This window comes from Ostrea edulis, chromosome 4 (genome assembly GCF_947568905.1).
Source record: "Ostrea edulis chromosome 4, xbOstEdul1.1, whole genome shotgun sequence".
Taxonomy (NCBI): Eukaryota; Metazoa; Mollusca; class Bivalvia; order Ostreida; family Ostreidae; genus Ostrea; species Ostrea edulis.
The window spans coordinates 36,454,513-36,473,704 of NC_079167.1; the positions used below are offsets into that span (position 1 = coordinate 36,454,513).

The window sequence follows — 19,192 nt, forward strand, 5'->3', positions numbered from 1 at the left end:
TTGTCCCTAATTGCGCGTAAATATATCATGTTTGTTTGGCACCCATCATAAAAGATAAAATAGGTCATCGGTCTGGCATAAATGACAAAGAACAAACATGAATAAAATACAGAGATGTATGTTGCATGAAGATTGCACAATACGTAAAGAATAAAACTATGCAACCAGGCAAACACACAACTAATAAAAACGGTGACCTAACAATACATTATGCACTAATTTGGTAAATTATGTAGAACATGATGATATTTGTATTTTACCAAAATATATAGGTAATCATCAACATAGTGGGGAATAATGTATGATCAACATCGTTATCATGCGTTACCAGCGTTAGAATTAGAGGGGGCGTGGCCTGGAAACATCTCTCTCTCTCTCTCTCTCTCTCTCTCTCTCTCTCTCTCTCTCTCTCTCAATGAGTGTGTTTACAGGGGAATTTTTTATGACAAAGTGAAAAATACTTCAATTTTTGGAGGGGATCTGAACGTGGAGAAGTGCTTTATAGGGACTCCTCGGCTGCTGTGGATGGGAGCTTGTTCCTGTTTAGTGCATACCATACACTATAATCAGTCTAGCCCTTGTATGCTCTCTTACAAGTATTTGTTGTGTGCTGTAAATAGATATATCCTCTAAAAATGGATATAGAATCTAAACAATACCAAATATTTGATAAAAGACTTTCAAAAGCTAGCTTCTAATTAATAAAACATTCGTGTCACAAGGTGAAACAAACTCGTTTGAGATATCGGTCTCGTGGATACTGGAACGTTATTTCAACATTTGCGCTGATCCAATCCAATGACTTTAGAAATTCTTGAACTCTAGGCAAACTGTTAGAGTTTGGGGAAAAAAATGATGGACTTGCATGTCTATATGTATATCATTATTCAAACGCACATGGCTTTTTTGATCATCGTGAATCATTTATCAAACCTGATTTATTGCAATTGAACTTTTTCCTTTTTCTTTTATCTTGTAAGCGGATAGACTTGTCAGAAGGAGAATGATGAGAGTGGACGGATATAGATTTCTTACTAAACGTCTCAGATGACGTAATTGTTACAAAACTCAGAACTACCACAGAACGAGAAATAATGCTGCCAACTAAATTGAAAATGACTGACATTTAAATTTTACTCAAAACGCCTTCTTTCTTTTTTTTTTTTTTTTTTTTTTTTGCTACTCTGGCGTGAGAGTAAACTATAAATTAATTAAAACGCAATACTTCTGAAATATTAGTAAAGACTCCGTATGCAGGAAATCGTTATATCTTTTTTGTTGGTTGTACATGTATATATAATCTATTTTAAACAATTACCCAAGGCAAAATATTGTATGCTTTACCTTCATTTTATCTCACTTCCGGAAGAAGCAAGCCTACAGTCTGTTTATCCGTTTCTCAATGTCAGAAAGTTGATTGTATTTATGTTGCGTACTTTGATGTATTCGTGTATGAAAACATAATGCTGAACGGCATTGTAAATACTATATATAGTAGTAGAAAATTGTATCGGTAGTTGTTGCACGAAATATCAAGTTTCTGATGCATTCGGTTGATTTTGTAGTGATAAAAGTTCAAGTCCTTGGACATTTAGTCTTGTGTCAGCAATGGTTCCTCTATCAACGTTTTGTTAATTCATTTCATCCCCCCCCAATAAACCAATACCTCACCCACCCCACAAAAATCCCACTAGACACTGCCGTATGAACAAAAAAATGAAGAACAAGTTATGATTTTGACGAATAGTTATTACATTCTGTTCAAAATCCGTATCAGGTGAACTGATGGAATGAATGAGTGTGTTTTAACGAATTGAATTTTTGCATTTATAATACGCCCCTGATCAACAAATTAAACTTCCTGTCAGTTATACCAGTATCAATTTATCATCCATAAACATCATCTCACCTTTCGTAACCAAGGAAACGCGGGATAAAGTCAATAACGAATGGCAGGAACTGTGCATTACGAGCACAGTACAATATGAAATTAGCAGTCCCAATCTTGTGTAGAATTTCTGACAAAATGATAAACACACATAAAGAGGTCAAGATTGCGTTGACATTCATGAAATCATCTTAACTGAAAATCGAAATTAATAAGGATTGAATAATGAAAGGAGACATCGTAAATTTCAGGCATTGTTGCGTTATCATTGTAAAATTTATAGGAAGAAAAAATGTTATCTCAGTTCAAGAAGGCAGATTGATATCGGCCAAAAAAAAAAAAAAAAAAAAGAAAGAAAGGAATCCTAAGCTCCTTTCTCTTCTACGTCGAAGTAATCTCGGTTTAAAAGCAATTAATTGTTTCGATTTTTCAATTATTCAACAATATAGTCCCATTTCTTAAGTTCCGATATGGGGTTCCAACAATAAAAGAACAATTAATGTTTTCCCAAGGATTTACAGGTGTGTGACATAGACTCCGAATTTCATGTCGATAAGGCAATCCCCCCCAAAGATAAAATCATTTGCGTTGATTTTATGAATATGATAATTGGTACCAGTGATAGCTGTTTTCACTCATGGTCTTGTGATTTGTGATTACTTCGTTGTTTTTAATCGAGTAGCAATTTAAATCTAGTGCTCTCAGTTTTCAGGATTAAGAAATGTACTTAATGCACTCATTTTATTCTAGGCAGGTTTAGATAATTGCTATATTCACGGTTAAAGTACATATTGGCATAAAAAAGAGAGACATTCAATGACTGTTTAAAAGGGCATCTGCAAAGCGGAACATCGCTTGCATACCCCGACTCTCCCCGTCCGGCAACCTTGTCATAAGACCTTTTAACTTGAAAAATCAACCCTGATTTAATGCATGACAACATCATTGAAATTCTCATTGAAATCGGAAACAAATTACCAAGTTACTCTCAAACTGAAAGATAGTCCTGCAAATGTCAATAAAATCAGAAACAAAATATGAAACGCCTGTACATGTATTCAGAGTTTTGAACCCTAATCCAAAGACCTTTGCCGTCCACACGTAAGCTGAGACAGCATTCATACAAGTTTGGTAAAAAAAAAAAAAAATAATCGAAAAAACACAACAAACAAATGAATAAGGAAATTCACAAAAATTTTGATTATCTATGTTAAACCGGATAATATCTAAGAAATAAAGGTATTTCAATTTGAAAATACATGGTGGTATGAACTGCGACGCTTCAAGAAGCACGTAAGCGGAACTCAAACGCATTTCCATTCATCATAGTGTTCTGTTTAATGTATTTAATAAACATAATTCAGACAGACCAAATAAGCATGGATTGAACGTTTTTTGCTGATCATTTCTTCACATCAAATGAATAAATAATCATGTGATGCAGGTTCTTTGACCGAGGTGGTAGTCATGTGTATACTCCCCCAAAAACGTCTGGTTCTTTGTTCAATGGTTATGGCTGAAATTTTGCCAAACGGCGTAAAATTATAGGTAATCAATAAATCAATCAAGATGAGGCTCATCAAAATTCTGATAAAGACGCTGTTAGGCTAGTTCGAAAAGGTAAAAACCTGCGCCCATAGAAACTACTTGAATCAAACTCTAGTGAGTTAAATCGTAAATTTTCCACCGAAAGACAAGCACATTTATTGTTTAGAACATTTTTCCTACGGAAAAGATCTGTTTGGATTCTTTCTAGTATGACTTTTATTTAAGTTGAACGCGATACCTGGGATGACCCTCATCCTGATTTGAAATACAATTTTCAATATATTACTAGCAATCCTGATAAATTATCGTCTATTTTAGTTCACACACGGAACTTGCAATTTGCCAGACGTTATATCGCAGACACATTTTCCCCAGTAACGTCCTTAACTTTTTGATTGCTACATTTGTAGACTATTGCCATTCGTGGAAAACTTTCTATAGAAAGCATTCAGACGTTTATGGAAAATATACACAAACGTCTAGATGATCGAGACTATAGAGGTGTAAGAGAAGCTTGCGCAACGCGTCAGCGGCTGTTCCGCACCCGCTGTTATTTTAATCTTTTTGAAATGGTATACGTATACGCGTGGTATTAAGTCTGTATGCCCACCAAAATGTCATTATAGAACTACATTTTTCAATATATAACCATTGATTGTTTGATTCTATCTTGCAGCTGTTGTTTCATATAGGAAATTTCATAAAATGCCCCCAAACCTTCGTCTATGCTTTAGAGAGCATTTATTGTATTAGCTGCTATAAATGCTACAGACAATTTCTGTGAATTTTAGCCTGTGTCAACAAAACGACAGTTATAAAAGTCGGCACTAAAATCTATTTCCCCAGATACAGTGGAATCTAAGATTTTGCGGCACTAATTATGTATAATTACTGAAATTTTTTTTGGCATCAGCTATTTATCTGCGGATGTTGTTTTTCGTTGCCTGTCGTTTGGTCCAATTCATTCTCCCACCCTCGTACCGTGCCCCTCGGCTTTATCGCCCTCTTCCGTTATGACACCTACGTGCTGACCGTTGTGTGTGGTTCTATCGACGTTTGATTTTAATTGTCACTGCAGCGCTTGACGCCTCTGAGGAATTAAGAAATAATATTTTTAGACGATGTGATTGGCATACGTACAAGCATTTTCATCACATTATCAAATTACATTTTTGCTTACAGTTGTACTATTTCCCACTAAATAAGGGGGGGGGGGAGTATTTTCGGTGGATTCAGTGGCGTAGAGAAATATCTCTTACTCTCTTCATTGTAATGACTTTTATCCCTATAGATCAAAACCACAGGAAAAGGCTTTCAAGTCTATGGAGATACCTCTTAATTGACAAAAGTAACAGTATGGTAGTAATCAAGAAGTAAAACAAAATGCACAATTGTCAACACATTTAATCACTGACTATTTGGTCCCATCTTGATACCGAAAACCCCTACCTGTGGGATCATCAAATTTACAATTTTGGTAAAGATCAATCTGCTCTTTTTGAATATCCATTTCCTTTCAATTCAATTTAATATCAATAGCATTAAAGAAGATGGTATTTGGATGTTTTACACATGCCTAGTTTGGCCCCACCCTGGAGTTAGAACCTTTATCCCGGGGATCATGAAATTTGCAAATTTGGTAGAGACCTTCCTGCATACTCTATATGACTAAACATTAGAGTTTTTTCTGTTTTTTAATATACATATGTGCGGTTGTAGAGAAGATGACTTAACAATTGGTAATTTTTAGCAGTTTTTGTCCGTCTTTAGAACTTCATAGATGTACATTTGTAGGAGTCCTGAAATTTACAATTTATCTCCCCCTTGTCCCAAAGATGTTTCATACCAAATTTAAAAAGAAATGGAATGGTTATCAAATAGTTAAAATATTCAATCAATAACGCACGATAATAGGTCACCTGAGTTTACTTAAAACTTGAAGTTGCCCCCAAAATATATTTCATTTATCACGAATAAAAATTTGACTGTAAAATCTGGTCGTTTTCATTCCAATAAAAGTTGTGTTTATGGTGAATGTAATTTGTCGAAGTAAGAAGTGAATAGGAAATTGGAACAGTGTGTTTTGAGTTTCTGACGGCAAGTACAATGCTCACTTTTGTTAAAATTAAACACTTCACTAGTATTGTAGGAAAACCAAAACAACGACATGGTTCAAGCGTGGGACTCTTCCATAAATAATAATGTCTTTTGATTCAATTAATTCTGTGTTTTATCTGATTTATAAATTAACTTGAAAAGTCAAGGAACGAGATTCACATTTCCTGATCTCTATCAATGTGAATGGTAATTGTCAATAACTGTGATTTAGGACGGAGAGACAGTGGGATAGCACTAACATACGAAACCTCGTAACATACCTGGAGCCCAAATTAATTTCCTTTTCTATTGATAAATTCTGAAATAAAGGCATTTACCGTTCATTAAGAGAGATCCTTTAGGATAGAGAGATTAGTGTCACCGTACAAGCAGTATACGTGTGGCAGTTCTGTACATGCAATATTAGAGAACTTTATTATTTCCGTCCTACCTTTGTTATGCAAAGAAAAAAAATCGATCGAAACACAATGTTGTTGCGTACTTTTGTTTTGTCTTATTGATCATTTTTTATAAAGAAGTTTGGTTTCATTTCAGGAATGCTCTTAATATTCTTACATCATCAATCAAGGCATGACCTACATTAAAATGCTACTTGAATCCCATTTCAACAGACCTTAAAAATACTCCATTTAAAAGAAAAGTGTTATCTGGTGTTTTATTAAAGTAGTGTTTCAAAAGTGAATTCTTTTTCCTCCGGATTATTTTCATCTTGGTGTTAGATTAAATTTTAGTGTATGCTCAATCTAAAGTGAATATTTTACCGAATGTCCTCCCCTTAATATTTTTCCAACTCAAAGGTAAAAAAGGTGGGGCGTAAAAGAGAAACACATTTTTATATAGACCCAAGCAATTTTTAAAAAAAATGAAAATGTGGTTAGAAATACTGCTTAAATTGCATTTTCGATCAAATCCAAACGCATTTTTTGTATACACTAACAGGTGTAGATGCGACAAACCATTGTACAATGCCCTTTGTCAAAATCTTGATTTTCATCGGATCTCAAAATTAGAGTTAATTTTACAATTACTATCCCGATGAAGAAACTCTAATGGCATCAATGTAGCTGCAGAACTCTAGCTTTCTGAAAAAATATTTTCACGGAACAGATCTCTGTTCCATCACAATATTTTTTCAGAGAGCTACAGTTCTGCAGCTAGCACCAATGCAGCTACTGAAATGTTTCAACAACCACCCATCTTCAGTTGCCGAGTTTTACAAATATTTACTCTTTCAATGTGTTTGCCTCGGAATCTTTACAAATTGTAATGATAGGCATTTTCATATGAATACACTGAAACAGTAAACAATGAGTGTATGAATACAGAATATGTAGTGCGTATAAACGGCTGTGAATTCCGACAGAAATGAAAGTAGAATGTAAATACAAGAAATAATTTTCGTTTTTGAAAATACGTGAGGGTATGAACCGCAACGCTTCACACCGGCATACTTTTCATAACAACTAGTGTGCCGGTGTGATTGATTGATTGCTATAACCACTAGGCCACCGCGGCGGTTGTGTGCCGGTGTGATTGATTGATTGATCTAGCCACTAGTCCACCACCGCGGTAGTGTGCCGGTGTGATTGATTAATTGATCTAGCCATTAGTCCACCGCGGCGGTTGTGTGCCGGTGTGATTGATTGATTGATCTAGCCACTAGGCCACCGCGGCGGTAGTGTGCCGGTGTGATTGATTAATTGATCTAGCCACTAGTCCACCGCGGCGGTTGTGTGCCGGTGTGATTGATTGATTGATCTAGCCACTAGGCCACCGCGGCGGTTGTGTGCCGGTGTGATTGATTGATTGATCTAGCCACTGGGCCACCGCGGCGGTAGTGTGCCGTTGTGAACCGTGCGTTATAGTTCATACCCTCATGTATTTTCAAAACTGAAATGCATGTCTTAATTACACTCCTGTGTGTGGAGTCCATTTTCTTTGTTTGCAATTTAAAAGTTATACAATCATGTTCACTATTATGACCACTCTAATGTTTAAAAAATTTGAAGTTATGTAATCATGTTAAAATTATGCTAATTCACAAAATAAAGACTGTAACATACAATCGACTATATATACACATTCTTTAAAGTTTGCTTTTTGTGTCATACAACCCATTCCAACGCGTTTAAATGTGTATTTGACAGGTATCAACACCTTGTATTTCACCCAGCTGTCCTACAGATTTAGCCCAGCAAACTCCGTCATTGGGCGGATCATAGCATTGCCTAACGCCACATCACCGACAGAATGTAAATCTGGTTCTCTAAGATACAGCATACATGGTGTCAGTGATGCATCAGTCACAGTACTTATAGACCAAACGGGATGGATTCGAACCGCATCCCCGAGCAGAGGTAAGTACATTGTGAACAGGAAATTTACGATGTTCTTTGGAAGCAATGCATTTAAAGTTTGAATGTTGTAAAATCTAACTTTTTAGAAGGTTTGAATTATTATCAATTTCCCTCAATTCGAGCTTCGTGAAATTAAAGGCATATATAGACAAAAAATAAAAATAAATAAATGTTATTGTACCAAGCCAAGCGGTATGTTGCCTACTACGGGGGACTTAGTTCTATTGTTTTGAATGTGCCGAGATGGTGAGACATTATAAAAGCACGGATATATATTTCATGTTTGAGAACTGGACATACTAGTACTCGTAGGAAGCTATTCCACGGGTTTGTTAATCTAATGAAATGTCAGAGCATATTCATTTAGAAAAAATGAAACAGATTCATTTAACATACATAGAACGCCCGCCACGAATTTCTAAAGGCATATGGTATCAAGCGTTTTACCTGTATATTCATGTTTTCTTGTATTTCGGGGGAATTCAACACAGCATCATATATAAAAGCACGAAAATCCATCAACAGCCCACTTTCTTAACGTGTCGCGCCTTTTCAGTGCGCTTATATATATATATATATATATATATATATATATATATATATATATATGATTCTGATATAAACTTTCAAGATTTCAAGAATAGTCTAGAAATTTTTCCACGTCGTGCGTATTACGATTGGACCATTGGCTGAGTAATTTCCCAGTAGGTTTCACAAAGCTATCATTATTACCTTTGTCATTGTAATTGAATAAGGCTGGTCTTTAATGATGATTTAAGTCACAATATTAAATTAGAACAGAATTGTAACGAGAACAAATGATCAATATGAAAGGTAGTAACAGTCTCTGTTCTCCAGAGGTGAATGTCAATGGTCTATAAACGACTGTGTGGATGAAATTCAATATAGAATATATATTGTGTTGATATAAAATGATTTTTTAAAATATATTCTATGCATTGCTTTGCTATTTATTTTTGATTTCTCTTTCTGTGTGAGAGGCGTTCTGATTTTCTTAATAACATAGAGATTATATATATTATATATTTCGTTGATATTTCTCATCAATTGTATGCATATGAAAACCCTATATCTTTTTAAACGGCATAATACGATAAGCATATGAATGCTAATATCAAATAATATTCTATGGATAGGTTTACATGATTCTTTTATTAGCTCGGTGAATTTTCAGAAACTTCAAAACTGATTATTTTCTCGCTATGGCATACCAATTTCCACAGTACCTTTTACTTTATGGTCATAAAGTATATCATTAATTTTAGTTATCTTTTTCTTTAACTTTCCATTCAAAATAGCCAAAAATATAAGATATTTTTGCCAATTTTGTATACGATCTTATCAATACCTACATGTAATACATATCATTTATTTTTGTATTGAGGGTTGTACTTGTATTAAATAGAAATTCTTTATAGCAAAGATTAGTATATATATATATATATATATATATATATATATATAAAACTCTAAACACTTTGTTGAAATATTTCGACCGTGTTACCGGTCTTCTTCAGTCGTGTTTTCGTGAAGAAGACCGGTAACACGGTCGAAATATTTCAACAAAGTGTTTAGAGTTTTTTCTGTATTTTACTTCCAAAAAAGAGACTTATATATATATATATATATATATATATATATATATATATATATATCTGATATAAAATACTTTGATAATAATAATAATAATGGTGATTGTGATGAACTAGATATACCCGTCTATTGCAGACATGTGGAGTAGTCAACATTTAAATATTTCCTTTCAGACAAAAGCAGTAGTGAATAAAAATTCAAATTTTTTGTCATTCTGAATCTTTTTATATATTTTATAATTTTTTTTAGACAAGGAAGACTTCCGCTTTACTGTTCGCGTAGAATGTGGTTCAGGATTTCGAGTGGAATACGCTGACGTCACAGTGAATGTAGGAAACGACGGAGACTGTGATTTTAAACAACAGTCGTCTGTGGAGAGAGCTCGTTTACAAAGAACCGCTAAATATTTCTGTTTTCAAAGAGAACCCATCAATATATTTGTTGAAGAGAGAAATAAAAATAACATTGTAGGCCATTTATCGAAATGTCTTCAAAATGTGTCTGGGAATGCAGTAAAAAGGACGTATTACACCAGTAGGTACCCGTAGGGTGAAAATAGACATGTTTGATTAAGTGACTTTCAATAAATCGAATCGACTGGTACTTTTGGTATTGATTTGTAAATACTCTATGAATGTGATAGGCGAAGATTATTTTGTCTTTCAGTGTAATACACGTTAGATGAAAATATCATTTGCATGAAAATAAATTATCTTATCCATTTTATAAAAGTTTGAAAAATTATGCTCATAATTATTTACATAAATAGATTTAGATAAATTTAAGAATTTTAAAAATGGTAATCATAATATTGGTGATTAGTTTCAGATGCATTTAAAATTGATGAAGTTACATCAGAAATTCGACTGATTCGCGAGCTGGACAGGGAGCAAGACACCAACCTGATTTCAGTGGACATCACATGTGACATCGACTTTGTTCAAATGGAAATGAATTTTGTGAACACGGCGACGGTGCGCTTACATGTTTTAGACGTTAACGACAACCCGCCCATGTTTCATGACACTATGACGAAGGAAATTAACGCGGGGAACTCCGTAAGTATAGAATGACCTTGGATTTATTTTAAACATTTAAATCATTTTTACTAAGTTTGAGCGATGAAATTTTATTCAATATAATGCTTCACAGAGTTTTCTAATGTACATGTATATATTTATTAGTGAACGGAAAATTTATTTTGAGACCGAATATAATATTTCAGCTGATTAGAAATTTTAACATGCATTCCTGATGAAAATTTTTAATGTACCAAGGAAAAAACACGATTTTCTCTAATATTAGCCATTTTTCAAGATATTTTAAATTTACAGCTGTGCCACTTAGTTTTCATTCTGCGTGCTTCTTACATGGACTGCTGCTTAAATTTTGAAGCATTGAAAATTGCATAAATATTTATTTTTTGATTCACATGTATTTCCTATTAGGGTTTGTCAATTAATTATGTTGAATTCATGGTGACAACGACCCGAAATTAAAAATCCTTGTCAGTATTTTTATGAAGGAGTCCTATTTTAGAAATTGACAAATAAAAATCATTTTGCATTTGCTACTTTAAAAATATGAGTTTTAAAATATTTGATGCACCAAATGAATAGAAGGCGAATTACAATGGTTCAACAAAAGATCCCTTTCTCCATTTCTGTGTACCCGTAATGTCTAATGTGTTTATTCATACAATGTTCGCTTCATAAATATTATTGTAGAGTTTCTTTGTTTGTAATTTTGTAATGTCTCTAAGCGCAAGAAATGAATTCATATATTCGTTCCTGAACAGTAGAGACTGTTTTCTTATATGTATTATGTGACTGGGCGAACTCTTAAATTTCATTGATAGCAAATTGTGAAATTCATACGCTTGGATTGTTATATCACCTACACGTGCTCGCATAAGATCACATGGATATTTTCTGGTTCGTAATTGGTTTTACTTGCAATGTGTCGTCAACTGCATTATTGCAATGTCACCAAACGGAAAGTTAAAGGAAGTGAACATGAAAAAAAAACAAACCAAAACCAATTCTCCATAATAAACTTAAAACACCTCCTGAAACTAAATTGTGTAGCCTGAAACTAATTTGCTTGTTTTTATTACGAGATTTGATCAAATAAACACGGTTTATGGAGGTCATCCACTATTTCCCAGCATGCATCTGTGCTCTGACGAAATCCTCTCATTAAAATCAACTGCTGGTGAAGAAGCATCATTATGAGAAACAATTTCTTCCTCTGTAAAATCAGGTTCAAACTGATATCCCACATTTATTTAACTTTCTGCTGATGACATGTTATCTGTATTTTAAGCTTTGATGCTGTACATTGTGACAAATATACAATGTGTCTTACTGACGTCGGCATCAGTGCTGCCCTCTAGTTTATACTAAGAGATAACCCAGCAGGGAGGTAATGATTTTATCAATATGGCAGCTCCCAGGGATTGAAAAGATTCGTTAATCTTTATGAAATATCTCCCTACTGAAGAGAGCTACATGATTTTCAGAATTCATTATATACATCAAAATGACAAATTCAAATTCTTTGTCACATTTTCATATTAATTTTTACGGTTATTTGGAGATAATCGTCTAGGAGATAAAACAATTACTGACTATTGTTGTGGTCAATATTCTAGTATTAGTAAGGAATTATCAACCTAAGAGACTTGATCCTGTCGTTATCATGGTGTCCTTATATTAACCAAATTAATTTCATTAAACACATTAATGTCTCCATTGGATTTTCCTGTTTATCAATGAATATGGGATTCTATTTTATCATTTTAAAAAAAAGAAGATCAAATTTCGTGGTAATCAATAGATCTACCAAGTCTAACGTTTTGCGATATGGATCTTTTAAGAAATGGATTTTGATAACAATCAATCACAGATATTATGAATAAACTAGTACATTTCAAAACATTAAATGAACGTACTGATTGAGAAATGGCTTCGCACACACATTTGCTATCCCAGTCGGGGATCTTCTCTCACAGTAGATTAAATTAAGCAATAAATTTATTAGATACAAATTATTCCTGACATACATAAAACAAGAGGTCTGCTTGGGAAGCTCGTACAGAAGTGTAGTGATCGAAATGATCAAGGTCGCGTAGTATGTTCTATTTCATCACGCCTCAGACAAAATTGTTGAAACCTAATTGGTCAGATCTTGGTCACATGACGCCATGAAAAAAAACACCTGTATCATGCAAAAAAAATCCGTATTGAGCGTGTAATTTGTTGTCGGGTTCAATTTGCAGCATTATTCTTAAACAAATGGAAAGACATTTGACTAAGTTGTATGATACAGACCCCAACATATACAGTTAGAGGTCTTCGACGTGATTAATTTGTTACACAGTTAGTTAGTGACCTGATACGGAAAAACACATGGTGTGTGAAAAGAAAACCCGTATCGCCGAGCCCGATACGGGTTTTCTTTTCACACCATGTATTTTTCCGTATCAGGTCACTAACTAACTGTGTAATCAACAGTATTGTATTGTATCTTGTTTAACGTCTCACTCGAGAATTTTTCACTCATATGGAGACGTCTCCAAGACCGTTGAAGGACTTCAAATTTAGGCATTTGCTCAGTGCATACGGTAATTGAGCAGTGAGGGTTCTTTAGCGTGTCACACCTACTGTGACAGGGGACATCCATTTTTAAGGTAATCTCCGAGGATCCGTGACATTCACACCTGATGCCGAGCGTTTAGCGACGGAACTGTCACTACCTGTTTTAACGACTTGGGTCTGTCGCGGCCGGGATTTGAACCCCGGCCTGCTGCATGCGGGGCGAACTCTCTAAGCTGTAGATCATCGTATATGTTCTAGAAATTTTCAATCACCATGTTACAAAATTTGTAATTGATTCACTATTTAGACCCCCCTCCCCCAATATATTAATATATGCATGAAAAAACATCAAAACACTATGTTTATGATCTCAATAATCTGCCCCTAGGTAGTACACAAGATGTGTTTGTGAATACTATATGCTCCCGGTGGCAACAAAGGGAAAACAAAAGGTTTTGTACCGAGGAATCTACATACAAAATATGAAAGCTCTATCTTAAATAGTTCAGAGATATTGCTTAGAATAACTTTTCTTAAAATAACTTTCCTTGAAAGTGTGTCATACTCCAAGGTCACAAGACCAAACCTCTGGTAACGAGAAAAGGTCTGTCATAGGGAATGTTCTTATGAAATAAGAGAGCATTATCACTCACCATTCAAAAGCTCTTGAAATTTGTTATAATAAGGAATCTATATACAAAATATGAAAGCCCTACTATAAATAGTTCAGGATATATTGCCTTGGTTAACTTTTCTTATAAGTTAGTCTAACTCCAAGGTCAAAAGGTAAAAACAATTTGGTATCAAAAGAAAGGTCTTGTCACAAGGGCTGCCCATTTGAAATATCAGCCATTTTACTCATCATTCAAAAGTTATGAGCAAGATTAAAGTTTCGGACAGACAGCCACAGGATAAAAACAATATGCCCTTTGATCGGGGCATGGAAACCATTACTGCAAACATCCTCAAACCTTCTAAAACATTCATTTGACCAATGTGTAGGAAATAACTGTGCAGTGGTAAGTACAGGGGTGATATTCTAGCTGCTACTGAATGTTATTGTGAAAAATCCAGTTTCCTATCACTTTTTTTTTCTTTGTTCGCAAAAACATCTTACTGGGTTATATGCTTTGAATATTAGTTATGCACATATTCTACTAAAGCAGCGACACTTTGTCATGTGATGTACATGTACATTATATATGTAAACCGATACACTTTATTCGCTTTCCACACACGATGCATGCACATGAATCAAACAGATTTAAATGGGTTGTTAAATTCTCTTTGGACACAACTGTATACAAATCTTCATTAATTGTATCTAATATACATTTTCATGACAATTGCCATCATTACACTAGGATTCATTTGTATATCTAGATATTGGATTTATTGTTTACGTCTGTTGTCCTGATACTGCGCAACGTTCTACAGACAAATCGAATAACGTCCGATATATTGTCTGCACACCGTATTTTATATATGTTCAATCCACTGTTTCCTCATTTGGTCAGAGTAATATTTGAAGAAAATGACCCGTAGCCCTTTACACTAGAGGGGAAAAAAAAATCATACGATTAAGATGAAAATTCTAAAACAATGTCACTCTTTTATTATTCTCTGGATGCGCAAAACTAAATACACAGGTGATAAAGCTTGCATTTACTCAATATTGAATATGAGGCAGAGACACACACAAAAAAAGTCTTCGCCGTAAAATTTTTTGTGAAAACGACCATTGCATTAGTTACTCCTTTTTGTCTTCAAACCAACCAGCTTTTGTCTGAAATCTTATTAGAAATGTCAAATATTTTCAAGACAATGTCTTAGTTAGAAAAGTATGCTAATTTGTATATTAATTAGTATATAATGTATATTAATCACACATAATTAACACCATTCTGTTTGGATGGTTTTATAGCGGGAAGTCGAAGAAGTGATTGTGGACAAGGATACCAGCGACTTTTCTAGGCATGATATACGGGTCCTGGAAGGACAGCAATACTGCCACCCACTTCCGGTTAAGTGCTTTGAAGTGAAACCTGACAACAGTGTCTGTAACTGTCCGCACACCGTCTGTAGATTAAGTAAGTGACGACGCCATAACTTTGGTTCGACAAATAAAATGAACTGAAGTGACTTTGATAGTGTAATTTTAAACAGGTATTTCGGCCGTGATATTCTATTTAATTGTTATCGATTCGAATTATGCAATATTTCTATACAAGTTGATTATTATTAAGATTTGATGATATGCATATTTCTGGCGCGTTTTAATGCGATGCTTTAGCATTTCCGCGTTGTATTGTGTTCGTTCATAACACCAACTTCCTGTGACCCCGCCATACATTGACGCGCGGTTTTACATTATCCTTCATTCACAATCGATGTTCAATATCGACATGATAGACAAAGAGTCATACATAGACTGCATTGAAGATAACCTTCTGCATTACATCTACACTGAAGGAGCGACACATTCCTGCGAATTGTAATTGTGGTCACATGCATACTTAATCATTTTTATAAAGTCTTCAAACAAACATATCCCACACAAACGGATAGAGATGGTATTGGTAATATTATTACACACCCTAAATGTCTTTGTTGTTGTTGGTTTAGTAATGATGCAAATGATGTCAAAATAGATAAAGGAATTTACTCTAATACAGCAAGATGTCTGTCTGTTCGCGTTTAGCAGCAAGGTGGGTCTGAAGTTGACCTTCGTACTCCATTGTAATGTTATCTAACTGTAACTCATGGCGCCGTCTTTCAGTTTTAGAAAAACAATCCATAGACAGTTGCAGGCTATAGGTATATCTTGGTCATCAATTCTGCAATTTACATGTCAACCACATCTGTGCACTTTCCCAGAGAGAGTAATATTGTTTTTGATTTTTGTTTTTGTTTTTCTTTTTTATATTTTGGTTGATACAGAGACAAATATGTCTCTAGTTGATAGATGGCACTATATAGGTCAGAGGAAGAATGGACGAAAAGCAAATATTTTGAACACTATACGGTACACTATTCATTAGCGTAGTCACGTGGGGAAAATGGGAGGCTGACGGGATCGTCCAACAATTCAAATTTCAATTAATATTTTCATGAATGAAGGAAACTTCTATAAGATGATGCCATTTTATTTGCAGAAGTAAACATCACTCGACCAGAAAACATTGACCAAGGCAATGACCTTTATTGTAAAGTTCAAGTTAATGACCCGACAATGATACCTTCGCCAGACTTCAAGGCCGACGGGGTGAGTTATAGGATTGAAATTTAATTTGTAGAAAAATCAAAGACCCTCCTCCCAGGTGATATTTTCGTCTGGGTTGAAACATTTTTCATCGAACGAGAAAAACACACCAATTTCTGCTTATACAATCGTAATAATTGAAGAACTCTTGAAATTTATTGCATTGCGTGACAAATAATGGATGCGAGAAGCAGATAACACGAGTTTAATGGCGGACTTATCTATGTCTGGAATACATTCTTTGTGACAGCGAATGGGCGGAAAACAGACAGGAAGAGTCCAAATTGACTTTTCCCGTGAAAACACGACCCTTGTGGCCAGTTCGCCAACATTTAGTGCGTATTTTCATAGCGACTACATATTAGTAGGAAAGAACAAACTAAATTCATACGGAGGAATTTAAAATTTTGGTGATTTTCAAATCCAAAAACCACATGCGCGGTGTTAGAAAGGACCTGGGGCCCATTTTACAAAACAACTTACGACAAAGTCACAAGTCTTAAATTGTATTACACTGTTATTACTTTGAGTGAATGAAGTAAAACTTTTTCGAGGCTTCATTTTCAACATTTGAAAAAAAAGTATTTTGCATTTGGAGTGAATGATCTTGCAATAAACTGGAAAACTCCAGTATGTAAAGTTGGTCGTAAGTAGTAAGTTCTTTTGTAAAACGCGCCCCAGACCTCCCAGAGATTGGTAAAAAAAAAGGTTCCACATTCCATGCAATTTCATTTGTAAAATACTAAATATTAGACCCCTAGAATAGATTGAGTGCTACTTCTATGAAAATATTCCATCAAATACATAGCTTTAAAAATACCACCCGAACCAGAGCTTCGAACATTTTGAGACAGTTTGTTCCAAAGGAATGCAGAAGAGTAGCTATATGAACGTTTAAAATTTTCAGTTTTAGCTCTTGGTAAATATAATAAATTAGACATATAATCATTCGACCTGGTTTGGCGGCAACTCACATCTCTTGTATATTTAAACACGTTTAGGTAATTTGGCATTTGATTATTTAAAACTTTGAACAGAAAGACAACCTTTCTAAAAATAAAATAATCCTTAATTGGCATCCAGTTCAAACAAGAAAATAAAAAGCCAGAAGAGGTCCTGATATCTCGAATATTTAAAAGTATTCTTGCTGCCCTCTTTTGCAGCTTGAGATTTTTTTTCTAAATATAGTTGATTTTGTACGTTACACCAGACAGTACAGCAGTAAGTAAAATGTGGAAAAACAATACTATTAAAAAGCTTGATAAGTGCTTGATAAGTATTGTCTAGTTACCCCAAAGCCTGTTCTTCTAATTGATCTATATTACATTCTTTGGTACACTGTAGTAAGGTGCATTGTACATATACCATTTTTATTTGGCTAGTTGTTCTAAACTAGCAAAATTGTTTAAACAAGCAAATCATGTTTGGATAAGGAAGAAATCATATACATGTGTATGTCATGAGTTGGCAATATTCATTTTAGGCCCTTCTGACCATTGTAATTCCGTCAGAAAAATCTAGAAGGCCAGTCCAAGAATCTCCAGTCATCTTTTACACCAAGATCTCAAGAATGGCATCTAGATATGCTAAGGTACCTTTAGAAAAGTATACAATACAAATTATGCGTTTAATATCTCATAGATCCTAGAAATAACGATCATTCAAGACAGATATTTTTGATATATGGTTTCATTAGTCTTGACAAATGAGACAGACAATTACTTAGCACGATATTTTTACAAACGATTTATATAAACAAGTAGGCGAAGCAGAGTTCATTTTCAGAAATGGAATTAACTTAAGCTATCAATTCAGACTGACAAATGATTACTCGTAGGTATATGATTTTCCAAACCAGAAGAGCGACGCCTTTGCTTTATCCAGAGAGTCCAGCCGCGCTTTCCACGTCACGTTTTCTTCTGGGATAGTGTATGTTGATGACGTCACAATACTACGCAAATTAAACTCGCAAGTGAACTTGACGATTAATCATGCCCCACATACTATCACACTTGTTGTGAATATAGAAGGGCCTCTACGTCCTATCGATGACAACCAATGCAGTAAGTTTTTAACATATCCTCAGAATTTCTGTCAGTCTTGCTTTCCGATAAGAGATTAATTCTTCTATAAGTACGAATGTGGGATTGGGAAGGACACAATCTGTCAAACACACATTTTCCACTATGGAATAGAATTATTGGTAGGTGCAGTGATTGAAAATTCTACAATCATTTAATATGTATTGTCTTGATGAAATTACAGCGATTTTGATTGGCCGAAAAATTCGTTTTATTTCTGCATCAAAGAAAACCTACGAATCGCATTCCACCGTTCCCACGACACAACCCGTGTTCAACGTCTCCTCCAACACAATGTAGCATTCATTGAATCATCGCTTGTCCTTTTCCTTCATATCTACTTCATCTTTTAACCATGGTGTCTTTAATTGGGCGTCCAATCCATTTAATTCTACTCAGTAACTCTACCTAACCTGAACGCACAGCCATTTTGAATTAATGTTGTTTTCATTGTTACGGACATGTATTCCTACGCGCCATTTCAAAAACGTTAATTAAAGCTTTTTGATAAGAGAACTATTTGTTTTACGACTAAAACATAATTAGATGGCAAGAAAGGAATAATTTTATTATTGATTGCGGCGTGAAAGGTGAAGATAACAAACTGTGATCAATCTCATAACTCCTATAAGTAATACAAAATAGAGAGTTGGGCAAACACGGACCCCAGGACACACCTGGGACCAGGTGTCTAGGAGGAGTAAGCATCCCCTTTCGACGGGTCA

The 19,192-nt window shown here is 34.6% G+C and overlaps 1 protein-coding gene across 1 annotated transcript in view; it reads left to right on the plus strand.

Annotated features, from left to right (window-relative positions):
* Window positions 1–19,192, plus strand: part of LOC125670572 (proto-oncogene tyrosine-protein kinase receptor Ret-like) — a 40,135-nt gene that overhangs the window by 4,643 nt on the left and 16,300 nt on the right. Inside the window, exons 2-8 of the mRNA XM_048905803.2 lie at window positions 7,702–7,911; window positions 9,775–10,059; window positions 10,348–10,583; window positions 15,049–15,214; window positions 16,280–16,389; window positions 17,870–17,977; window positions 18,224–18,449. Coding sequence (XP_048761760.1) covers window positions 7,702–7,911; window positions 9,775–10,059; window positions 10,348–10,583; window positions 15,049–15,214; window positions 16,280–16,389; window positions 17,870–17,977; window positions 18,224–18,449 — 1,341 coding nt within the window. The remainder of the gene's footprint in view (window positions 1–7,701; window positions 7,912–9,774; window positions 10,060–10,347; window positions 10,584–15,048; window positions 15,215–16,279; window positions 16,390–17,869; window positions 17,978–18,223; window positions 18,450–19,192) is intronic.